The sequence below is a fragment of the Accipiter gentilis genome, chromosome 22, assembly GCF_929443795.1.
Source record: "Accipiter gentilis chromosome 22, bAccGen1.1, whole genome shotgun sequence".
In the NCBI taxonomy this organism is placed as follows: Eukaryota; Metazoa; Chordata; class Aves; order Accipitriformes; family Accipitridae; genus Astur; species Astur gentilis.
In genome coordinates this window covers 17376061-17399868 of record NC_064901.1, presented here as the reverse complement: position 1 = coordinate 17399868, position 23808 = coordinate 17376061, and the positions used below count along the sequence as shown (strand labels likewise).

At 46.7% G+C, this 23808-nt stretch overlaps 1 protein-coding gene across 5 annotated transcripts in view; it reads right to left on the bottom strand.

The window, feature by feature from the left end:
• RGS6 (regulator of G protein signaling 6) overlaps nucleotides 1-23808 on the bottom strand; it is a 289871-nt gene that overhangs the window by 20247 nt on the left and 245816 nt on the right. For all 5 annotated transcript variants that reach the window (XM_049825519.1, XM_049825521.1, XM_049825522.1 and 2 more), the window contains 2 exons: nucleotides 20111-20297; nucleotides 7466-7555 (listed from right to left, as the gene is read on the bottom strand). In XM_049825519.1, coding sequence (XP_049681476.1) covers nucleotides 7466-7555; nucleotides 20111-20297 — 277 coding nt within the window. The remainder of the gene's footprint in view (nucleotides 1-7465; nucleotides 7556-20110; nucleotides 20298-23808) is intronic.

The window sequence follows — 23808 nt, the reverse complement described above, 5'->3', positions numbered from 1 at the left end:
CTATTGGTATTGATTTCTTGTTCATTGAATTTTCCTTCTGTGGCTGTTTGAACTGGGACCTCTGATTCTGGTTAACATCTGCCAAACAGCTGATCGGAGGCTCCCATCTACTTGCTTAGAGAGATGAAAAAAACCACAGTAACTTTTACAATATTAAAAAGCAATGTGTGAGTGAATACAGCGCTGGGAAAAAAACCACCATTGAACTCATTGCCAGGGAACCCACACTCCTCTATTTATCCAGAGGGTAGAAGCACATTTCCAGGAAGTTTGGCTCCATCAAAACAGAAGACAGCGTATGATGTCTGTGCAAGGCCACAGAAAGATACAGGCAGATTTGGGGCACTGAAATTTTTGTATCTGGAGTACAGGACTATTCATACACAAGAAGACATTCAACTTCACTGCGAGAAGACAAGCGTGTGCATCATGGCTTTATTAACGTATCCCTGAGAAGACTGCTCACTGCAGCGCTTCATTCATTTGGCACAAGGGAGATGTAATTGCCACTAACAAGGAAGAACTAAATAATTTATTGGCATGTTTGCTGGAATATCTAAGAGAAAAAATTGTTATGGAGAAGAGAAGAAACTCAATAATATGAAGGAAAGCTCATTGCAATCAGAAAGCTGTGGGCACTGCTGATTTCCAGGAGAGAAGCTTATTTTAATGTGGTGAGCCAGCAAAATGGAGGTGATAAGATGGAAGTAAAACTGCAGCAAAGGGGATAAGGAGCTACATATAAGGGAGAGCCACAGTAATGATGGTGTATGACACTGCACTGGAAATAAGCATTGCACTGGATGTGCTCATCAGAGGCACCCACCTGCCATATCATCAGCCACAGATTCAGCTGCGCTAACAACCCCCAGGACAAAGCACCAGTGCAAAAACCAGATAAAGAAGATGTAAGGAAGCCGAAAGCATATCAGATAAATTGGATGAGAACTTGTGTAGGTGAGTCTAGGCAAAGCCTTTTGATTCTTCTGCATGTTCATCACAGCTGCCACAGCTCTCTGATGTTTACAAGGTTAGTCTGAAGCATCCCAGGCAGAGGTGCGGCTGATTTTCCCTGTCACATCGCCAGAGATGAGACCAGAACATAAGGCGCTTTTATAACAAGCAATATTCTTTGTCCAGAAGAAAGAGTCAAGCAACCTCCCCACTTAAAACCATTTGAGGAAGCCACACCATCAACTCTGATGTCCCAAAAGCGGTATCAAAAGTGAAAGCTAGAGGCACATCATTTTAGCCAACGCTGAGGATGGAGCCAAGGCCTCGGAGCATGTACCAAGCAACGAAGCAGGCTTCCTGGTGGGCAGGGAGGGAGTAACCTCCCAGTCCAATGTTCTGCAAAGAAGTATTTAGTATGCACTAACCCAAGGGTTAGTTGCCTCTCCCTGCATGTGAGAAGAGAGGAAAGGGAAAAGAAATGTCAGCCTCACTCTTCTGCTGAGCGTAACAGCAGTGCAAGTGCTCGGAGCATTGCAGATCCCCTCCTTGAAGGACCCTCAGAGGTGTCCCCACACCCCAAGGCAGCAGAGGTGACAGAGAGAGGCTGCAGTCCTGCTATCTCGGCTGAACGTGTCACGACGAGTGGGACTGAGGACAGCAGTGCACAGACGTGTGTGGGGCAGCCAGACCCACCAGCAGCCAAATTAAAGGCACAATTTCGCCCGGGAGAAGAAATACCTACACAAAAGACAGAGTGTTCTGCAAGGCTCCCCAGGGGAGCGAGGCACTTGGAGTCTGCAGCATCACATTGCTGTGGGCTGGAAAATCGCCGTCTGGCCCAACTGCATTTTAAAGTGGAGCTCTGGCGTGCATTGGGGGCAAGGGAGAACGAGCTGCTGAAAACTGGCCACACTGTGCCCCTGCACCTGCCGTCAAAGTTTAGTCTCTCTGTTTTTGCTACCAGCAAGGTGATTCCGCTTCCCACTCAGCAGGAAAGCAGGGCGGTGGTCTCCAAAGATGACGAGCACCTTGTTGGGCTGCCGAGAGCTCATCTAGCACAGGGGGCTGCACAAAAGGCTGTTTCCCTACCATAGCTGAAGTGTGCGTGGGGAAGCAGGCACGGAGAGCACCGACGGCGTCCCACACAAGCGCCTAGCAAGCGCAGGCTGCAGCAACCCTGCACATTTGGCATGGGGACGGCAGGCTGGGACCAGCTGGATGCGTGGAAAGCTCATCCCCATAGCATCCAGCTCTGAGTCAAAGCATGACATTTTCTAGTACAATAAAAAGCAGCTGAGGCAGGCTGGCTGCAAAGTGATGAGCTGGCTTGAGCAGTTTTAAGGGCAGTGGGTGTGGGTGCTGGCTGTGGGGCTCTGGCTCTGCTTGCCTGCAGACCCGGGGGCTGGCAGCCTGCTGCGAAGGTCACCGCCTGCCTGCATCCCTCCAGCACGGCACGGAGGTGTGGAGGCTGCCTCGCACAGCAGAGGAAGGAAATTTGAAAATAAAAAAGGAAAAAAGAAAAGAGACCGAGTCAGACCTCTTTCAGTCCTGTGAACACATCCAGGGTCCTGCGCAGGGAGTGTCTGAAAAGGCTGCGGACCCAAAAGCCGTGCCTGCTGCAGCACCACAGCAGCATTTGCACAAACACACACTGCGAGGGCAAAGGCAGAGAAACACAAGTGCATGCCAGGTCAAGCAGTCCTCCTAGGTGCAAAAAGGTCATCTTTGCCAGTAAATACACCAACAGACTCTAGCAGCTAATGGCAAAGGACATGTGTATTTGGATAAAATATGAAACATCCATGCCCACTGCAGATGAAAACCTCCCAGCCCAGATAGGTGCACAAAAATGGACCTCACCACTTAGGAGCCGTTTGCTAATTACTGACTGTCTTCTCCAAATTTTCCTTTTCTTCGTGATTAATCATTTACCCAGCCTTGCCAATTTTAAGTTCTTTTGTGTAGGTTCTGCTGGCACAGAGCAGTTTAAGTAGAAAAAAACTTATGAAAACTAGCTGACACTGATTATTAAAAGTAATTATGAGAAAATTGCACAGCATCTTTACAACATTCAAGCCAAGTCCTGCCACTGAATCAAACTGGTCATGTGTCCCCTGATGGGACTAAGACGGGGACAGAATCTGCAGTAGGAAACTTCCTGGACAATCTAGAGCAGCTGGGATAGGGGGTCTGGATAAAAGCAATGCTTCAAAAGGTGTGTGCTGAAAATGGAGCCTGTCCCTTATGGCATGAAGCTCCTAGCCATTGCCTTACTGAGACTTTTGGCCAGGGATCTGAAAAGGGGTAAGGACATACATCCAAAAGCTTGGTCTTCTGAACTGCAGGTCTGCAAAAATCTCTCCCGTCCTTCCATCTCTCTGCCCCAGGATTCATTTTGTTGGCTACTGAATCCTTTTTTTGCTGTGAGACTTTGGCGCTTGGGGTGGGGGTTTTTTGAACCTTGACTTGGTGAAAACCATGTGTTCCAGGTCAAGATCAGGTCCCGGGCTTCTCAAGCAGTCATTTACACACATCCAAAGTGAGAAAGCAAAGGGCACGTACAGTGCTACCAAATGGCTGGAACGGTATCTCCCACCTGTTTTGTGTCCATTTGCACAGGACCACAAGAGAACTCGTCCTTCTCTGAACCAGCTGGAGAGGAAAACAATGCTCTAAACCAAGCAAATACCAACCTGCTCTTCCCCCGGTGTGACGGAGCTCACTCCTGTGGCCTCGCAGCCCGTCTGCGCTGCAGCTGCGTGCCAGGCTGCCGTGAACGCCGGAGCCGCGACAGCTCGGCTGCCGCTTCAGCTGGCAGTCAGGTGTTTGCTAACGCAGAGATGCCCACCAGTGTCACAGCTTCACCTCCACGGGGAGTAATGGAAGGTGCCTCAAGGTCTTTTCTGTTCCTATCTCTCCCTTCTCCTCAAAAATAACGAGGAGAGCGCGTGTCTGGGCGCTCCTTCACCGTTAACAAAGCTCCCCTTTGGGGCACCCCCAACCCCTTCCATGGTGCACTAACTAACCTACGCTGCTCTTTCCCCAGGGAACGGACCCCTGCTCTGCAGGCAAGTCGCCCAGCCCAAATACCTCCTTGCCTCTAGCGAGGAGGTTTGTCGGGGCACTCGTGCTGCCCTCTAAGGACATCCAGTCCCCATTTTGGCTGCTGTGGAGGAGGGCTGGGGGGCGGTGTGGCGGCGATTACCTGCCGTGAAGTAGCCTGCAGTAACGTGCGTATCAGCAGAAATGGGAGCAGGTCGACGCTTGACTCTGCACAGCATGAGCGGGGCGTGTTGCGTAGATACGCAAATAAAACACGATGAGTCGGTCGGGGATCTCGGCACCATCCAGCCCTTCACCACTGAGCTGGCCGCTTTCAGCAGCCCCGTGACTTCTACCTGCTGCAGGGGGAAAGCCAGGCATGGAGGTAGAGAGCTCAAATCGGGCTGGGGGTACAGCCGTTCCTCCCGAGGACAGGGCTCTGCCCTCATCCCTCCTCTTCTCCAGGCTGGCAGGGGAGGAGGACTTCTGTGCGAGGCAGGGAGCTACACCCAGCTTTCCCCCTCTGCAGCTCACTGCTTCCAATCACACCCTTGCTGGAGGCCAACCTCATGTTCCCCGCTGAGCACCATGAATCTGCAGGATCGAGGCCAATAATACTGTGGTTATTTGTAATAATGACACTGGGAAGAACGGAGAAAAAAAATCTAAAATGGATTAAGAAAGTATGTATGCCTGGTCTGTACGCAGCCTACGTCCACTGTCTTGCATCAGTTAGTGGTGTGAACAATATGTTCCTTTTATCCTCCCTGGTCTCCCTCATAATTCTGTCATTGTATCTCAGCCCCAACCCATAATTTCTCTTCCCTCCCTCCCCTCCCTTACTGCACTCCCAGAGCAGCAAGGGGAAGCTCCCACATCTGTGGTTATTGTATGGTGTGGAAGAAAAGTAACTCTTCCAACTTACAGTACCTTACAAATCTCAAAAATGTCAAGCATGTTTTGAGGCACTAAGCAAACCTTGCCACCTCCCCACTGAGCAGGTCGCTATTATTATTCCCATTCGACAGAGAAGAGGATATGAGGCAGGCAAAGTCGAACCTTCTTTTCCCCAAGGTCACACAAGAAAGTAAGTGGAGGAACCAAGGGAAGCACATGGATTTTGTGGGCCCCAGTCCTGTGCTCTAGCCAGTCAATCCTTCCCTTTCTCTTGCCCTGTCAGCTTGCCGCAACCCAGTGCTGGAGGGCAAATGATCACAAATGACATAAACTTATCCACAAAATAGTCACATGTGAATCTCAAGCCATAGAGAAGTTCATTTTCTTTGTGCAAGCAACTCTTTTAGCCCAAGTCTATCATGCTATGCTTCTGGAAGAACTTATTTTCGGTAATAAAAGTAAGGCTATGTTGTATCAGCGTAGTATACAGGCAATGTTAGGCTAATGTCTTTGGGGCAAGATATACTCATGCCCCAGAGAAACATACTTATCAAGTCTTCAACAACTGTAGTGAATTTCTACTCACATCAGTGAATCCAGGACTTTGTATGCAGGCTCTAAACCAAATCCTCCATCCACGCAGGTTCTGATATGCCACTGGGTTTCTCTTTTCCTTCCCTCTGCTTTCCAGCTATTTAGAGGAATTTTAAGGGGATGCCTCTCAAAGCTGCACCGAAGGTACTAAAGATCTCACTGTACAGAAACTTGCTGTTCTTTCTGTCAGCATCTCTGTACCTACACTGTTTCAGAAACGTTCACTTGCCCAACACAATGCAATTCAATTGCAAAGAGCTTTACAGATTCTGGAGCAACATCAACTCCCCTCCCGCACTGTGTGAAGCTGGTGAACAACGCATCTGCACAGATCTACTCCTGTCTTTTTTGTGCCTTGCTATGTTTACTCGTGCACCCACAGCTCTTTCTAAAAGAAACTTGATTCTTACTTTTATGGCTGTGTTAACATGACACCAAAACCTGCTCCTGCGGCAGTTTGCAGGGGGATGAGGATGTCATGCTGACACATTCAGGGCTTGATCTGACAGCAAACAAGGATTGCAAAAAAAAAAAAGAAAAAAAAAACCACCTCCGGTTTGAATGGGCTCAGCTGGGTGGAGAAAACTCTTCTGCTTTCAAGCACATGCACCCTCACATGTTCAATGGAGACTTGGGGGCAGAGAGAACCATAAGGTGATGGTAGGAAGATGGCAAAGGTTTTTATGCTTTATACCATCAGAAGACTTTGCCTTGCACCTCCTTCTTTCCCCACAGCCTCTGAACTCTAAGTCAGGTCTAACCTTTCCAAATGTAAACAGCAGTGGTTTATGCTGTCTCAAACCAGACATTTTGAAACATAAGGCCAACGGCTGCCCTCCGTTACCTTCCCCTAATCCACCTGCCAGTAGTCCCAGGCACAGCAGACAGAGGGGTTTGTCTCCTTTTGTCACCATATGCATGCTTTTAGGGCACACAATGACAATCATGACAAAAATACCACTGGGATTTCATTGTATTGTGCCGATGCAATGTAATTTGGCAGCACACGGAGAATGCAGCAGAAAAACAGCAGGGAAGATGGTGATGGGAAACCACACGCTCAGGCTGCAGGAGTCAGGAGTCAGTTTATGTACAGCCCTGGAAGCCACATGTAAGTGGGATGCGTACACGTGTATATGCATGCACATGCACACAGACGGACATGTAGACTTACGGGAATAAGTCAGGAGGTGCAGGAAGCATTTGAGCACAGCCACAAATGCAGAGAGTAGTAGCTTACCTCCCAGCTCCCTCAGAAAGAAGGGACACTTGGACAGGAGTTGCCATAACGCTATGTAACCACTGCTTGCTACCCTGAACTGGGAGTTCCTGGCAGAAACATGGTGCTGGCAGAGCACATGCAGACACCAAAAAGGCTAAGAAGAGCTCAAACCCATTTCTCCTGTGAGACAATGTGGCTGGTATTCTTGATTACCGCATGGGTTGCAATTATTTCTCGTCTCCAAGGAAAAGGAAACATCTCTGGGGAGCCAAAAGCAAGGGAAAGGGAGAAAAGGAGCATGGGAATCACTGCAGGGAGGTCTATAGGTAAGGCATCCAAAGGGAAGATCACATGGTGAGGCAAGGGAGGTGAAAACCAGAATGGGTGAAATTTGCACCAGTAATAAATAGATCGATGGGTTCTGCTCTTCATACCAGACACCATCTTTGTCATGAGGAAGAGGAGACAGATACAATTTTAATTGCCTGCACCGAGTTTGGAAGACAGCTGTGCAAGACAAACACTTTTCCGTATTATTTTTCCCTTGGGTCACCACACGTTCCCCAAAACTCATGCTGAGGCTGTGCATACAGATGCCGTACCCTGTGCCCCCAGTGAAGAAAACAAAAGTGCTCATTCCTTTCTTAAATAAAGGAAAAAAAAGGAAACAATATTTTCATTTTCACACTAGCAGCAAGCAGCAGGCGAGAATCAAGAGGTGCTAAGAGATGCAAGCACGTCCTTTCCAACAGATACCTTCTTCTTCGCCAGCAATAAGTCCTGGTAAGCATTCGAACGGAGGAAGCGCGCATAGCTGTCACTCTTCATCAGCTTGTAAATGTGCTCCTGTGGGACAGGAGGAAATGAGAGACAGAGAATTGTTATCAAACCTCATTTAGACATCACAGGGATTTAAAACACAGCGAATTAGAAGGAAGAAAGACTGATCAAAGTTCTAATTAAGTCTGCTGTTATTGATTATCTGTGTTGTGGTAGTGCACAGCAGGTCCATCCTGGGGCAGGACCCTGCTGTGCCTGGGGCTGTACGAACACAAAACAAAGAGATGGCCCTCACCCCAAAGGCTGTCACACATTATTCAGTAATCAGCGTTATTCTGCAAAGACTGCAACTCTCAGAAGTCCCCAGATTATAAAAGCAGGTGTCTAGCCAGGCTGAAACTACTGGGATGTCTCAAGAAGGAAGAAATAAACACCAGAAATCGTCCCATAGATTAGGTTTCATTTTACCACTCATAGATACTTGAACCATCACCCAGCACTCCCCTCCTGTTCACAGAGGGGAACTAATACTTGGACACATTTCATCTCCACTTAAGACACATAATTAAAGCAAGCCAACCTGTTAACATCCTGAAAAAGCCTGTATCTCTGGTGACTATACAAGGAGGTTATACAACTAGCTCAGATGTGGATGGCTACGTCATATGTATAAAGTTATGTCAGATGAGTCCCTCCCATAGGGTCTTTTTTCTCCTAGCAAGTCAAACTACTGTTATCAGTTTGCTCTGAGAACACTTACTACATGCATCTTCAAACTTAGAAAGCAGTGGTTTATTGCAGCAGAACTTAATGCCTATCCTTTTCCAATTTCCTCGCCTAGTTTTACTTTCCTGCTGAGAAACCCTTAACACAGTCAGCTCTTCTTCTCCTAATTATCCCTGGATTTGTAATAGATATTATCCCAAATGCCAAGAAAATCAAATCAAAATGCTTTGACCAAATAAAGACTGAGAACATACTAAAGGAACTCAAGAGAACAACAGGCACCCTGGACATTTCTCTTAGACTTTGCCCAAGGAAGCACTTTTATAGAGTTAATTAGCAATTTTATCTATACTGATTTATACAACGTGAAATATTCTCTCCTGCCCTAAAGCCATCGTACAGGAAACTTTAGAAGAGCCAAACCAGACTGAAGTCGCATGGCTTATTTCAGAGTGTTAACAAGCCAAGCAGAATTCCCTTATCTTCACCATCATGGGTAATTAGTGATGACCTGTCTATACACAGAAGAACTGCTTAGTTCAGCTTTCTCGCACTACTCGGTGTAGTCCCAAGAGGGGCATAACTGCCACTGGTTTTCCTATGACACAGCATAAACACATCCTTTGAGCTACAACCTGGTGTGGAACAATTTTTAGTGGTTAATTTCCATACTTGCCTTCAGACCTGACAGATTCCCATTTGTGTAGCACTATCTATCTGAAGGATAGCACAAGATTTTGCAATAGAAATGCTCATATAAAGCCGTTTAGCAACTGTCACCCTTCCTTGCTGCAGAAAAACACAAGGGAGAGTACAGCTTCATACTTCTCACCTACAGCACTGCCACAAGATTTCACATCCAGCTGTGGGACATTTGTTCTATTTATTCAGAACAGAATGAGCCAAGTACTCGCTAAGACAAGAAGAGGGAAAATAATGCACGTCATGGATATGGTCGTCAAAAGGTTTCCGTTTCCCTGGTGTGAACAAGGATTTTCAACATCAGTTGTCTCTCAAACACTTCAACTAGCAGAAACTCAGGATTCAGTTGATTTGAACGCAACCATATTGCAACCAGTTCACCTGTAATGAGTTCACCTCATTGACTGAGTTCACCTCCTAATGAGTCCTTCATAATTACCTGGGAAAAAAACCCATGTAACTATATACCTAGAAGTCTTTTTCCTTCCTCTTCCAGGACCGTGAGGAGACTGATGAGTAAGTGGGGCAGCTACCTTGTAGCCCATTAACAGTAAAGGGCCTGAGGGGTCTCCAGAACCTCCCTTCTCTTAGTGGTCCTCCTTTGCAGCACCCAGTACATGCGGGATGCTGGTGGGACGGGGTGCTGAAGCGGGCAGGAGGGTGCTGTGGGGCTGAGGTAGGGTGGTGCATGACAGGGGTATTTTGATTAACATTTTGATAGACACGGGATTAATTTTTCTTTTCTTTTTACTGTCTTTGGACTCCAAATGGTTTCTTTACCTGTGGTCAGACAAACGGGTCTGCTCTGAAAGACAGTAACAACATTTTTGGAAAATAACATTCAGTGTTCATTGCCGTGCAGACAGATCACACGAGGTGTTTGCAGGCGAAGGAGAACACACCAGGCTGGCCGTACAACCCGCCAGCATGCCAGCGACAACTATCATTCTTGCTCATGTCAAGACGACTTCATGTATCTGACCTTAAAACAGTAAAAACTCAATATCTGGCTGTGGGAAGGGGCAAAAATGACTTTGATCCTGAGATGAAATAAACCACAAGCCAACTTCTTAACTGTAGCCCTTCCCTGAAAAACAGGACTATTGCACACCCACAGCCCAACTGCCACTCCAGTTAGCTGATTAGTACGAAGCATTTTCCCTGCTTTTCACATCTTGGAATCACCGAGCAGCAACATTGCTACCTTTCAGCTGTTCACCAAAGATATAATCAAACAGGGAATAACTATTCCTAGGCTTTGAACGCTAATGAAGAAAGAAGGCTGGGCATAGGGGAAGGGAGGGACATGCATAGCTTCAGAACCAAACTCTACTGCTTAACTGCAAGAATTCAAAGGGCTTGCTTTGAAGAAGCTCTGTACTGGAGGCACAAATGATACATCGATGATTTATTTTACAGCACTGCATTTCTGAAGCACCTGCTGGAAGTCTGAGCCAGTTGCTCAGGTCAGCAAAGACTGCCTTCCAATTTGCAACAGTACAGGACAGCTTACATTGCTGCAGCCAAAATCCCCACTGAGACTGCACCATGAAGGTTCCTGCTAAAATTGTGGCTGCAGTGTGTTTTCAGCCCAGTTACACAACAAATCTAGCTGCAGGACAGGAAACGCCAGTGGCTAAGACTTTTTTCCATCTTTAGCCTACTCTGTTCTTTGCCACCAAGCTATTTTCTGCTATACTTTCTAAAATCTGTGACTTTCGAGGGAGAATTTACAGCTAGCATTTAGCAACCCTTCATTTCATAAATACACTGAAAGCTACTGGAGGTCTACCAACTAACATATCCTTCTGCGGAAGCCTGAGGAACAGGCATATCAACAGAGGTGTGTGCACGGATTTAGCTGCTTTGTGCAGCTTGCGCAAATTGGCTTGTTCCTTTCTATCATGGATTTTTAACTCACTCTGGATCGCCGCAAACCACTGGTCTCCCACTTCTTATTTTACTGAGCAGGTGCTTTTGTTCCTCCTCTTTATCACATGGTGGAGAGGGAGCACAACCTCACCAGACTGAAATCTCCAACTACAGCCAGCATCTCTAGTGATGCACTTTATACACACGCATGCTCCCTGACATACCTGACACCGTTGGCGAGAAATTTGAGACTTCCCATCCTTATGCTGAGAGAACTCTGCATTTTGTAAAGTTGTTTATTATAGAGTAATGAGCTCATTATTATTGGCTGCCTGAATACACAAAGCAATTGCACTACTTGTGTAATTTTTAACAACACAGCTGCAGCTCTGGACATGACAGTCTCTTGCACTGCGAGCAGTCTGGCCAGAATTATCATTGTGACATTTCTTTGCAAGTGTCATTGGAAGTTCCTGTGCCACATCTGCACAACAGCAGGAGAAACATTTCATCTAGACAGTGTAGCATCTCCCAGCCATTGCTGGGTATCGCTTCCCAGGTAGGGCTCAGACTTCCAGCTCCCTGCTCTATCCTTAAGACAGCAATCCTTTAGGGATTCACATTGCAAAAACAAAAAAAACAACTGTCTAACAAAATTGCCCAAGTGATCTATTAAACCCTTAAACAAGGTAGCACCCTGCTGCTAAAGCCAGATAGAAAGCAGAAAAAAAAAAAAAGTCTTTCAACCTTTGGCCAGGAGTTGATGGGCATCATGCATCCCACTGTTCTCCCCTGCAGCCTTGGCAGCTACCTCTGAGCACCAAGCCACCATCTCAGGCCACTGCGGCGGCAGCTGCGAGTTGGAGACAGGGACTGACTTGACATGTGCGAGCAAGCCCTGGCGAGCTAGCTTTTTGAGCTGACCAGCCACTTAGTCCCTCACACAGCATGCTGTTGATGAGTGCTGGCTGTACTGATGCTACCCTGCGAGGATGGATGCACATTTGGAAATGTCGGTCTAACACAGAGGGTGACACAATAACCTGCTTTTGTAATTACAGTGGATTTCATATCCAGGAAGCAAACAATTCCCTTACAAGAGTCCTGCAAGCAGAGCGGGTTTGCTGCCAAACATCCTCAGAACTGTTGTTCCCCAGATCCTGAACCAAGGCAACAGAGGCAATGGGGTCTGGGTGCATCTCTTCTTGAGAAAAAGGCAGACCCCCTTTTGTGTTTCATGCACCTGAATCACATCTACTTCATGGTGGGAAGAACTATGCAGCAGTCCTGAGGGCTGTCCAGCTCCACTGAGCGTCTTCTCTGTACCTAGGCTTCTATCATGAGAGTTACACTTCAGACAGCGTAAGCATTCCACTTGTCATCGCCATTGCATGATATAAAGGAGAACAAACAGTAAATTTTAAAGGGGGAAATGTTGTCACTTCTGTGAATTAGATAACAAAGGAACCAGCCAGGTAACTCACAAAAAAATTCTTTTCTGCAGTTACATGAAACCAAGAGGAAATCCCGCCCCTGACAGTTGACAGCTTAAGTGCAGGGAAATAAACCCTGATAAGGTTCAGCATCTCTCGGCTGTTTTCCTTCCACAGGCTCTATCTTTGGAATGAGATTAAGGACAAGCACTGTAAATTTTCTTGACAAGAGGGGAAAGGGGGAGAAAAGAAAAAAGAAAGTTTGCAATCCAGACGGGAATGTGGGAGGTGGTTGAGATAGCAGAGACCGTCTCAAAGCTGCACCTGCTTCAAATCAATGTGCTGCAATGTAATCTCAGGTCTCTCGCAGTCAGAGCACCGTGACCCTGAGGAGGGCATGGGTGGCAGCCAAGCAGGACCTTGGGAACACCCAAGAAGTATGTGGGGAAAAAACCAGAATGATAAAAAAATAATAACAACACTTGACTTGCACAAAGCACCTGGCAGACCTCAGGAATTGTGTTCTCTGTTAAGAACATTTCTTTTTAGCAGAAAATCTTGGTTCTTTCCTCTGAATCGTGTATATGAGACGAGAGGAGTGTTGGTGGTTAAACATCTATTTCTAATCCCACCTGTATCTTACTCACTGTAACATTTTGTGACAGGCTTGATTGAGACTTTTTGGGGGTTGTGAAGGCCAAGCACAATGTTCTCATGACCTCTGAACACCAGTTAGATTCCAGAAAGCCCTTAAATTTTAACTTGCTGATAGAAAGTTTTCCCTGCTTGTGCCTAAACACAGCTGTAAGCTTTAGATGACGAGGGGGAATAGGGGGAAATTGCAAATTCTTTGCTCATTTCAAGGACAGGTTTCCCATTTAGCACATTTTTAGCCCATTCCAGGGAGCTTACACTAAGGCTAGACAGCTGTTGAGATTCACTTGAGCCCCAAGGGCCCACTTTGCCCTTTGTAGACTGGTCAGAATCCTCCTTGCTGTAGCTCTCCCACTAACATCTTTTGGATTGTTTTGGAGCACCCCTTCACCCTGTCTCCAACACCTGGTATTAAACTAGTTAGAGCTGATTTGGAGACCCTTTTGTATTGCAAGCATGCGAACACCAGCAGCCGCCCCTCTGGCCAACTGCAAGGGAGATTTGCAGAATGTCAGACAAATCCATTAGAAGAAAAGCCCACAAGCAACGTAAAGCAGTAGATTAAACAACTAAATAAATAACAGCAAACTGCAATGAATGTTAATGTTTGTTCTACCTGTACGCTGGGCACCGGGGAGGAATTTACTGCAGATTGGCACAGGAGAGAGCAGTGCCTCAGTGAAAGCCTTGCGGCCTTCGCTGGAAGGATGATAATGGATGCCAGCTGAGGACCTGCCCGGGGTTCACTTTTGGAAGAGCTGCCTCTATAGCGCAAAGAGGACGTGGGAAGGAGAAAGCAAGGAGATGCTTTTCAGAGCACATGGTGCGCAACTGCTGCACCTTCCAATTAGACTTGGCAGCAGCCTAATGCCTTTCTGTCGGCACCTCTACTCTGCACGGACGTCTGTGGCAGAGGAGATGAAGTTAACCCCTGTGCCATCACGCACGCATACTGCAGTCAGCAAAACCTGCCGTCCAGGGGCTGTTGGAGGCATATCCTATTCAATCTGTTGTACCCTTCCTAGCTCATTCTCAGGAATCCTGCCTGAGTGGCAGGACGCCCTACCACACCACCACCAGGATCCTCCAAAAAGCCAAAGAAAGGAAAGGAGACCTACTTCTCTTTAGCTGTTACTTGTGCCACTACCGAATGCAACAGTTTTTAGGAGCAATTTAGATCAATTGCCATTCAGTCTAACTGATGGTGCTGAAATGCACTTTAGAGAAAGCAGGAAAAAATGCTGCATCAGCTCTGGAAGCTAAAGTAGTTGGTAGCAGGCACAGCTGAGATGAAGCAAGCAGTGAAGAAGCTGCAGAGGAAAAGACCTTCACACTTGCCCCGACTGAAACTGATGGGAAAACACCAGTTGGGGGGGCGGGGGGAGGCAGGGAAACACAGGGGTTTTATTCCGATTCCCCTTAATGTCTCCAAATCCCCACAAAGAATGCCTCTGGATCTGCTTATTCTGGTCCCTGAATTTAGGATTTTACTCTTCCCAACATGGCTGTACTGCAGGGTTGGAGTTGTCTGCATGCATTAACCAGGGAGAGCCCCTTCCCGAAGCCTCAGCCGTACCTGGCAGTTCTGCCGCCTAGCAGGGCGAGGGGTAAACGAGGGCTCTGGCTGCTCCAGGAGTGCTAGGCTTTCCTTGATTTATAGTTTAGAAAAGAAACGTTTCGGGTTGCTAAATGGCACATAAGGGTCTTGGCCTGAGTGTGAATTGCTCTGGAAAATCTGAGCAATATCATTTTGGCCACTCTCAAGTTATTTAAGCGACACAACAATTTACACCCACAGTTTTAGCTGGTGCATTTTCTTCACATTCAACCAAGTTGGTTTTTCTACTAAGGGGAAAAAAAAATAAAAAAAAAAGAATAATTATACTGTAATATAGACTAACCTCCCTGCTAAACTAAAAAGCATAAAACCTCTTTTCAGGCCACAAATGAAATTACACTGGGCTGAAGGCACAGGAACGTAAGAAAGAGCTTTAGCAGGAGGGATAACTGTAAGCAATGAGAGCTCATTTTGAGTAATACACAGAAATCCTTTGTTTAGCCCTGTAGATACATAGTTGGAAACACAATGTAAATCTTTTGTGGGAAAGTGCATTGATAAAAGCAACACATAAATTTAGCTTTGGCTCCCCTGCAAATTGATGAGACAACTGGTTTGCTTCATACCTTCAAACATACAAATGGGGAGGCAGAGCTGCCGGGGGGTCCGTGGCAGACGCAGTGTGGAGGACTACAGAGGCAAAGGGTTGTCTGTCGAGCGCTGCGCAGTTAAGGGGTCAGCCTGGTACTGCAGGAGGATTTAGTCCTAAATATAGCAAGGGCTATCCTGGGAGACAAGAGTGGGCTGCCGGGAGTCTAACGCCATATGAGCAGCTTTAGGTTTTGAGAACAATGATCGTGGCTAAGAGGCTGATTCTCTCAATATGGGCCAAATCCTGGCTACTGGCAAAAAGCCCAAGTGAACAGGTTTTGCCTGGGAGGAGGGGACAACCTTGTGTAGCATTTGGGAGATGGGCATCTCTTTTCCAAACAATACAATATCTAGGAGTTGCAGCAATGAAGATGGGGTTTTTCTCTCCTATACATGCTGTGGTATAGCTACGAGATGTAACTACTTAACTTTTTGGCCAACATCCTGACACTTGCAGGGCATTCTGCAGCTTTGTCTTCCTGTTTTCTTTAGAGAAAATCCTGCCAAAAAGCTGAGATGTGCCATGGAGAGGAACATGCAGAATCCCTCATGCAGCAGAAAGGAAATTCTGTTGCACTGGGGCAGTCTGTGTCCCATAGGAGACGGTGACAGAGAAGGGTGCAGCCCTACAGAAACAAGTAGCATACAGCTTCTGAGTAAAGGTGGCTATGCTGGCATAGGGACCACCAGCCCTGCTTGGATGCCTGCCTAGAGAATATGTGCTGGATACATAAACAGCCTTCCGTGCCTCATCAACATTTTGGTTGTAAGATATCTATTGCTATATCACCTTGGACTGCCTTTAAGTGATTGAGTCAAGCTCTTGGAATCCACGCTACAAATACATATTGAAATCTTATACCTGTTTGGCAATGAACTCCATCCTGATGGCACACAATATTCATACCTGCTGTGGGGTGAGCAGGTAAACCTCTCCAGGGATTTTATTTTTTTTCTAATTAGGAAGGTGAACACTTTAAGAGATAAAAAGTTAGAAAAATTAAAGACCACAGTGTTCTTGCAGCACGTGGGTTTGGCAGGTGTGGAACTGAGTCATCTGCAAGAACGTTCTCCCATCATCCGTGAGAAGTAGACTCCTGGAGTCCTGGCTTCTCAGGTAGAAAGGGATGCACTTGCAAGCAATTTCACTCCCTGCTTGGGAGAAAGAACAGCATCAGCTGCTGATTAGTTCAGGTAAAGGAATGTCAATTTAAAACTCTATTTTATTTATGAAAGAAGAAAAATAAACAAAGCAAACAGGAAAGTAATTCCAAAGACAAATATGTGGCTTACTTTACTCTAGCATACCTAGCTCTGAAGCCTACCAGTAAATGCCCCTACAAGCAAACACTACTATCAGGAGGCACAATGCATTCTTGTGATACTAGTTCCCAGGGCCAAGGGACTGAGGAAGGGATTGAAGTCTTTCTGAAGACAGAAAGACATTTCAGAGGAGGCAAGGAGATGTCTGAAGGTGGTGGTGGTGGTGAGTTTAAAAACTAATAATGTGTTGTACAGATAAGCCATAATTGTCACACTCACAGCTCTGGATTCCCATGTTAAAGATGAATTACTTTGGCTGTCAGGAGCTTCATTAGCCAAGAGGCCATTCAGATGGACCCAAACCTATTTACTTTCCGGAGCTGGCTGTGCCTGCTTCATATTGCAGGGCCCCACATTGGTTGTTCAATGATGCTGATAACTCCTGTGGGAGCTTACATCCTGCTAAGTAGTTCACTGTTTAATTGAACTGACCTTTCCCGACGGTGCCCCTTGTATTAAAAGCTGCTTTACTCCCCAGTGAAAATGGTTTGATAATCATAATATTTTACTCAGCGGACAGTTGTTTAAGAGCAGAAAATAATCAGCTAAATTGGTAGGCTCGCCTCTGGAGGGGCCCAGCACTAAAATGACAAAAGGTGCTGCAGATCAAGACAGCTGGCAGAGCTGACGATCGGGACAGAGCTAGGAGCAGGGGCTGCGCTGTTTGAGGATGGGGGACACCAGCAAACTGGATGGCTGGGGGAGGCGAGCAGGGGCTGAGCCAGCACAGCACGCTCTGCTCGGAGCCGAGGCGAGCTGGCACAGCTCGAGTGGGGCATGGGGTGGGCAAGGGGACATGCAGGAGACACAGCAAGGGAAGGCGGCTCTGTGCAAGCCGAGCAGCGCAGGACTGCAGGGTGCAGCAGCAGCCAGGGACAAGACAGGGCAAACATCTTCAGCTGAGATGGGGAAGTGGCAAAACACTTGCTTCTGTAATACGGGAATCTTGCTTCTGTAATACGGGAATCCATCTTAGAGGTAGGTCTGCCTGAAATAATAAATGCACCCCAAATTCAGGTTGGGAGGACGTTTGGAGCTGAGATTTTCAGTGTCACTTTTCTTAAATAGAGGAACCATTTCCCTTCAGAGCGTGAGTGGCCTTGGGATGAAGAGGTCTTAAGTGAGAGGCATGTTTGATAGGAGCCCCCTTTTCTCCCTGTTTTCTTCTAGGACAGTTGTCTTACCAGATGGTCGTGCAGCATCTGGGAGAGCTCTTTGGGGCTGGGAGCCAAGGCTGTGCAAAGAAGCACATCCATGTAGACTGTTAGGCACCTGATAACAGACGATGCTTTGCTTTCAGCTTATAGTTATAACGCATTCACTAGCCTGAAGTATATATACTGTGCTCTGCTACACCTTCCCCTTCCCAAGTACAGCAGTATGTTCATTCCCAGCACTTTTTATACAGAATTGGCATTTTGCGGGTCTCCCGGGTCAGCATAAGGCCTAGACTGCCACATCACCGTCTCCTGTTTTTCCACTGCAGGAGCAGCAATTTCATTTTCTCAGTTCAGCCAACCCTTCTCTTTCCTCTTAGTGTCTCATTGCTGCAGGCATTCAAAGAATGTGCTGTTTAGTAAACTAATTTTTTTGGTGTTCTTTATTCACAAGGACATTTCAGTTGTTTTCCTCTTTGTGCTAAAGCTACACAGGACAGGACAGGACAACACTCATATTTTCCCTCCCACAGTGGGGTGTTTTGACTGGTTGTGTCCGGTTGAGTCCCTAGGAATGCGGGATGTGTGGGAGCTCTCATGGGCTCCTGGTGCCAGGGTGCCGAGATAAGGCAGCTGGGCCATGACCTGCTGCAGATTTGTGAACAACAGAGCCCCGGAGGTGGCAGGGCTGACCTGGGGGAGACGCCAGGACAGCACCTGGGAGATTCAGAGTGCCCTGGGTTCCCATGAAGTGGATATGCAGACAAAAACGTCCCCTTTCCAGGATGAGCCAGTAAAAGCCAACATTGCTGCAGCTCCGCCGTGGCACTACGCCCTTCAGCAGTGTCCTGTTTCTCCCTGCTTTTGTTAGACAGCCTTCTTAGCTCTCTGGTCAAGCAGTCAGAAACAGCTTGCTTGGCCTTTGGAGAGCTACCAGAAGTCCTCTGCACAAGAAGGTAACTGGGTTCACCTTCCGCATTGCCCTCTCCTCTCCTGGCACAGATTCAGTCTCAAAGAGGACCACAGCTAGGCCTGAAGGTCTACCTTTGTCTCATGCTTCTGTGTCCATGAACCAAAGCAGATGAATTGAGGACATCCATCAGCATAAAAATCCTCTGAAATAAAATTAACTCAAGGAGCTAAAATTGCAGTCTAACTGCAAGAGCTCCAGCTTGATTTCATCAACTCCCCTTTGAATGGCAATTACATTGTGAACTGATCAGTTCAAGCCTAAATCCTCCGTGTCTTCTTCTGATTAAATACTCATTGTCTAAACATCCATCTTATTTTCGGTACTTCTACTTATCAATTTAATCAATTCCCCCATTATCCACCTATCTGCTTTAGCTTGCATTTTGCCATCATCATTTTTTTTCAGGTGATGCAAATTTTCAGAAGTTCTTGTTCGCTGTAACTGCAAAGCAAAAAATACATCTTAGCCAGAATGTCTTCATCCTCCTGTGTTTCTCAGCTTTAAAAAGAACATTTAAGTTGCCTGATATCACAGGGGATTGCCTTGAAACTTTGCGTACGTTCCTTCTATGCTGGCCCCAAGGAGCAAGATTGCATTCAGGAAAATACAGTATTTGATGCTGGTTTGAAAAATTCATTGCTTAACCTTGTATAAGTGGTCCACAACATCTCCCCTGAGATGGAAATATTTTGTTAGTGGAGTATTTTGAAGAACTGCCTTTGAATGCCAATTTAAAGAAAATATAAGAAGAGGAATCCCTTTCATTTGCCGTTGGTTTTACTACATGCTTTTGATAAAAATGATTATGAGGAGGATATCTTTTAATTGTGTCCGTGGTAATATTTGCCAAATGACACCTTCTTCCTTTTTCTTTTTTAGCCTTTATAAAATGATATTTTCACTTTCTCAGAAGGTTATGCAGCTTTATCCTTGCTTGTAGCAGTTTTTCTCAAATTATCTGTTTTCCTAAAGGCATTTTCTGTGTACAGTTTATCTGTAAAATTTCCCTGATAAATCTGGGGCCCTTAGGAGGGAAGGATTAAGCTCACTGCATTGCCTACTGTCCTATCATTATTCTAAGGTATTGTCTGGTGGACAAGTTTCTAGCTGTGTTGGAGGGAGCTGCTGTATTTGGGGTTTGGCTAGGGGTGGGGTGGGGGGGATATAATTAGCTATAAATAAATACATGATAAAAAAAAGTGTATTAACCAGGATTTTGATGATATCAGACATTCTGTAAATACACCAGACTTTGGTGACAGGGAGTACAGAGAGCCAAACTGAACTTTATAGCACTCTTTCATCTTTGCTTTCTCTGAGACATGGCTCCAGCTCGCTGTGCCTTGCAGACTTGTAAATTTTGGAACATTCGTTCCCAGAGGAGCATTAGCCTGTTACAACTGATAGATTCAAAGAAAATATCATTTACCCAGCTTGAATAGATACCCTTAAAGTCACTTCAAACTGTGCATCTGCTTTTTCTTACAAGTGAGCAGTGACAACGTGATAGTGGAATATCACAGTAAAACTGAGAGTTCTGTTAGCATTAGTTCTATAAATTCAGAAACAAACCTGTGCATCTTCATATGTATATCTCCCTGGGTCTTTGACATTTTGGCTTGTTTTCTCATAGCTGTGGGAATCCAGGTTGATAGCACTTTGGGCCCCAGGAGCTAGAAACTCTTGCCAGATTTCTTCTACTCTGGTGGTTACATCCTGCAGAGGTTGTTTCTTGAGATCTTGGACAGCCAACCAAAACCTGTACTAGTTAAAAATTAAAAGGGGAGAAAAGAGTAAAAGAGAGAAATCTAGATAAGACTTCATAGATAAGCCTGGGCAGAGTCCCAAAACGCAGATGTAGAGCCTAACCCCACATCTAGCTGAATTCACAGAAGACTCTCTATTTAGCATGATTTTAGGGGAAGGTGTGGTATACCTTATACCAAACCCTTACACTGTGGCTAAGACCAGAACAGCAACTTTAAGAAGTGATACGTCCTTATTCAAACCACCCCTGCAGAAGTGTGACATTAGGCATACAAACAGGAAACCTCCAGAGCAGCGCAGCTGGAGGACGAGAGCGGGCTCTGCCTCCCACAGCCCCACTGCAATCTGCTGGTCATTCCTGCCTGCAGGATTGGGTGTCCAGAGGGGATGCAAAATGCAGAACAAACTTAATATTCATATCATTTCCAGGGTGAAGTTGTAGCGATGGCACTTAGAGAAATCTTTTTTTTTTACTTGTAAACTGACCAGCATTTAGATGGATGCTATGGGAACAGATGCATCTTGTCATAGCCATAGTCCAATTTCACAAGGATATTTTCTTGACTGGACCACACTTATGGACTAAAATAAGTTAATAAACATTGAGGAGATCATATCTTTCATGGCTAAGGGCATAATCCACATCTTGATCTGTGAAACCAAAGGCCACAGAGTATTTTTGCAGGAGTGACATGCATTGTGTCTTACCCTAAAAAAAAAAAAAAAAAAAAAAAAAGGTATTTTGGTGGTGGTGCTGGTTTTACTTATTGTTGACAGAAATATGCTCTTACAGGTGATTAATTGAGAAGATCCATGGCCCCCAGTAGCCTTTTGTTTTGGTGAACTCTACCTTCTAACAAGAAGATATCCTCCACAGCCTCTGCCCTGGGTACCCAGGTCCTGCAACCTGGCTGAACGGGTACAATAGTGCTCTCCAGGGAGCACTGAGGGCTACAGGGCAAATTAGGTATAGAAGGGACCTTTGCAGCCACCTGTAATAACCAGCTCTTTCTTACCCCATGGCAAAGGAGCCCAGGGATGACAAGGAGGGCAGGGCTCACCTTGGCTGTCCCTGCCCTGCACCACTCTCACAAACCCACCTCGGCTCTGCAGACCGTGCGGTGGGGACAGGGTTTGTCTGGGTCACTGCTTGTTCAGGGCATCTGCAAGAGCTGCACAACTTAGAAAATCCTGTGTTGCCCTCTTGTCTTTATGGGACACTACTGAATAAACCAGTTGAACTTTAACTGAAAGTCTGATTTCCCACCACGAATGATTCAATGGTGCCAGCCTCCTACCACTAAGGCAAATGTTCCCCCGCAGTGGAAGGAGGAATATAGTCTCTCCCAAACCAAAATGCTGTTGGCAGCGAGGGCAGGTGGAGGAGCCAGCAGCCCAGTAACTCCTGTGCTGTTTTTGACCCTTGCTTCCTTACCAGCAGCTTACCAGGCAGTACCTAACCACCCCACAAACACTAGGCTTAACGTAATTGAATGAGGCTGCTAACCAATTTAGCCCGGTCCCCTACCTGCAGAGGGAAATGGCCAATTGGGGAAAAGATGACATCCACACTGTGTGCAAGGTCAGCTTAAACCCTCCTTGCCTGTCCTCGTTCCTGCCCTGCCAGGCAGGCGTGCGAGGCGAGGATGCTCTCTGCACCCACGCCTCCAACATGAGCGGGCCACGTGTGCAGGTATGTGCGTTTCGTCTCTTGCTCTGCCGCTGCTAAGCCAGCCCTGTCTTGTGCTCTTTCCCCCAAAAATAATGGCTTAACCCAACCGTGAAGCCTGTGAGGTAGCAGGAGGCTGTGTCACTGTGCTGGGGGCTGGGACCCCACCTGGGCAGGATGTGCTGCCCACCATACCAGTAACTCTCTGAGTGACTGCCTGCCCTTTGCAGCACTGCTCCAGCGTTTGCAGGACTGCTGCATGCACGGGGACTAATGCCACAGCTGCCCTGACTCATGCAAGCCACTTGATCATATTCCTTCATATGGTTTTCCTGGCTCCCTAGCTGGCTGTCAGTAAAACGGACTGGGGTAGGCTCCGACACTACACCAGTACCCGCAGAGTCCTATACTGGTGGTGCTTACCCGCGGAGTCCTATACTGGTGGTGCTTAGAGAGTTACATTTGGTTTTATAAACCAAAATATAGTATTTGGGGTTGGCGGAGGGGTGTGCGTGGTTGGCTCTTTTCCATCTTCAAGACGTTAAGTGTGCCTGATGTCCTGCCTTGTTATTTAAACCGTAAGTGATAACCCCACTTATCGCAAGCACACAGAGAGTAAAGGGTGGCACTCACAGCGCAACAATCTGACGCCATATGTGGCTTTCTTTACTTTGAAAATATTTTATCATTCAGTTTCAGATGGGATGGGAACATGCGAACACAGAAAAGGCATAAAGGGAAAAGATGCTAATCATTCCAGAGTAGCTGGGACACTTCAGACAAGCACTTGGCTAGAGAGAACATTTTCTCCTGGCTTATCTTCTGGCCCTGGAGCCGGGCTGGGAAAGCACGCTCATGAGAGAACCGGGTGCACTGTGAAGTGACAGCTTGCCAGAACAGGAGCACCATCCATTTTAATAACCATTTGGCTCAATCTGAAAACCAACCAACCAGACCAACCTGACACTAACAAGAACAAGCTCTTTTTACTGCAAGCGTTTGTGAATTCATGCCCAAGGCTGGATGTCCTCTTCAAGGCAAAGGGAAGTTTTGTCTTGGTAAAAATTTCAAAGCTATTCACTATAGCTGGTATCTGAAAATCGAGGAACATCAAAGAGGGGTTCCCAGCCCCACAGCCTCAACTCCAAGGCAAATTCTCTGCCACAAGGAATCATCCTGAAGCCAATGCATAAGCAGGGCTTCCTGTGGGATTGCTAGAGTATTTACAAGAAAGCAGCAGGTATTTATGTCCAGGAAAAGAGCAGACATACAATGGCTGTGCTGGAATTTGTGCTCAATTATAAAGTGCATGCAAATGCACTCCCCGAGTCAGTCCCACAATTTCTGAAGCACAAAAGCCCAGTCCCACATTCACAAGGAGCCAGGAGAAGATCCTGCATTGCCTTCTCCCTTTCTCTGGGAGGGAGATCTCCAGCGGACACCTCTTGCACAGGGCAAGGGAGGAGGGAGATGTCCTCGTGTGTCCTCTCTGCAGGTGCCCTATAAGCAGAGCAGGATTGGCACGGGGGCTGTGCGCGCCGAGGGAACAGCGGCATTGATCGCAGGTTCTTTGCCCTTCATAAAACAGCATGCAAGATCTGGAGAAGGCTGATAATATGGTGTCCTAAACTGTTGTCAAAGGCATAAACCATGCCAGCCTCCTCCAGCTTGTAATTAAGCTGCTGTCACTTGCAGGAGATATCTAGCAATGGCACTTTATCCTATGCGGCCGCTTCAAGGCAGGGAGAGCTCCTGGGCCTCAGCATGCCCACTCTGCCTCCCCGCAGGGCACCCCGGAGGAGCTCAGTTACTGCGGGCTGCTCTTCGCAGATGC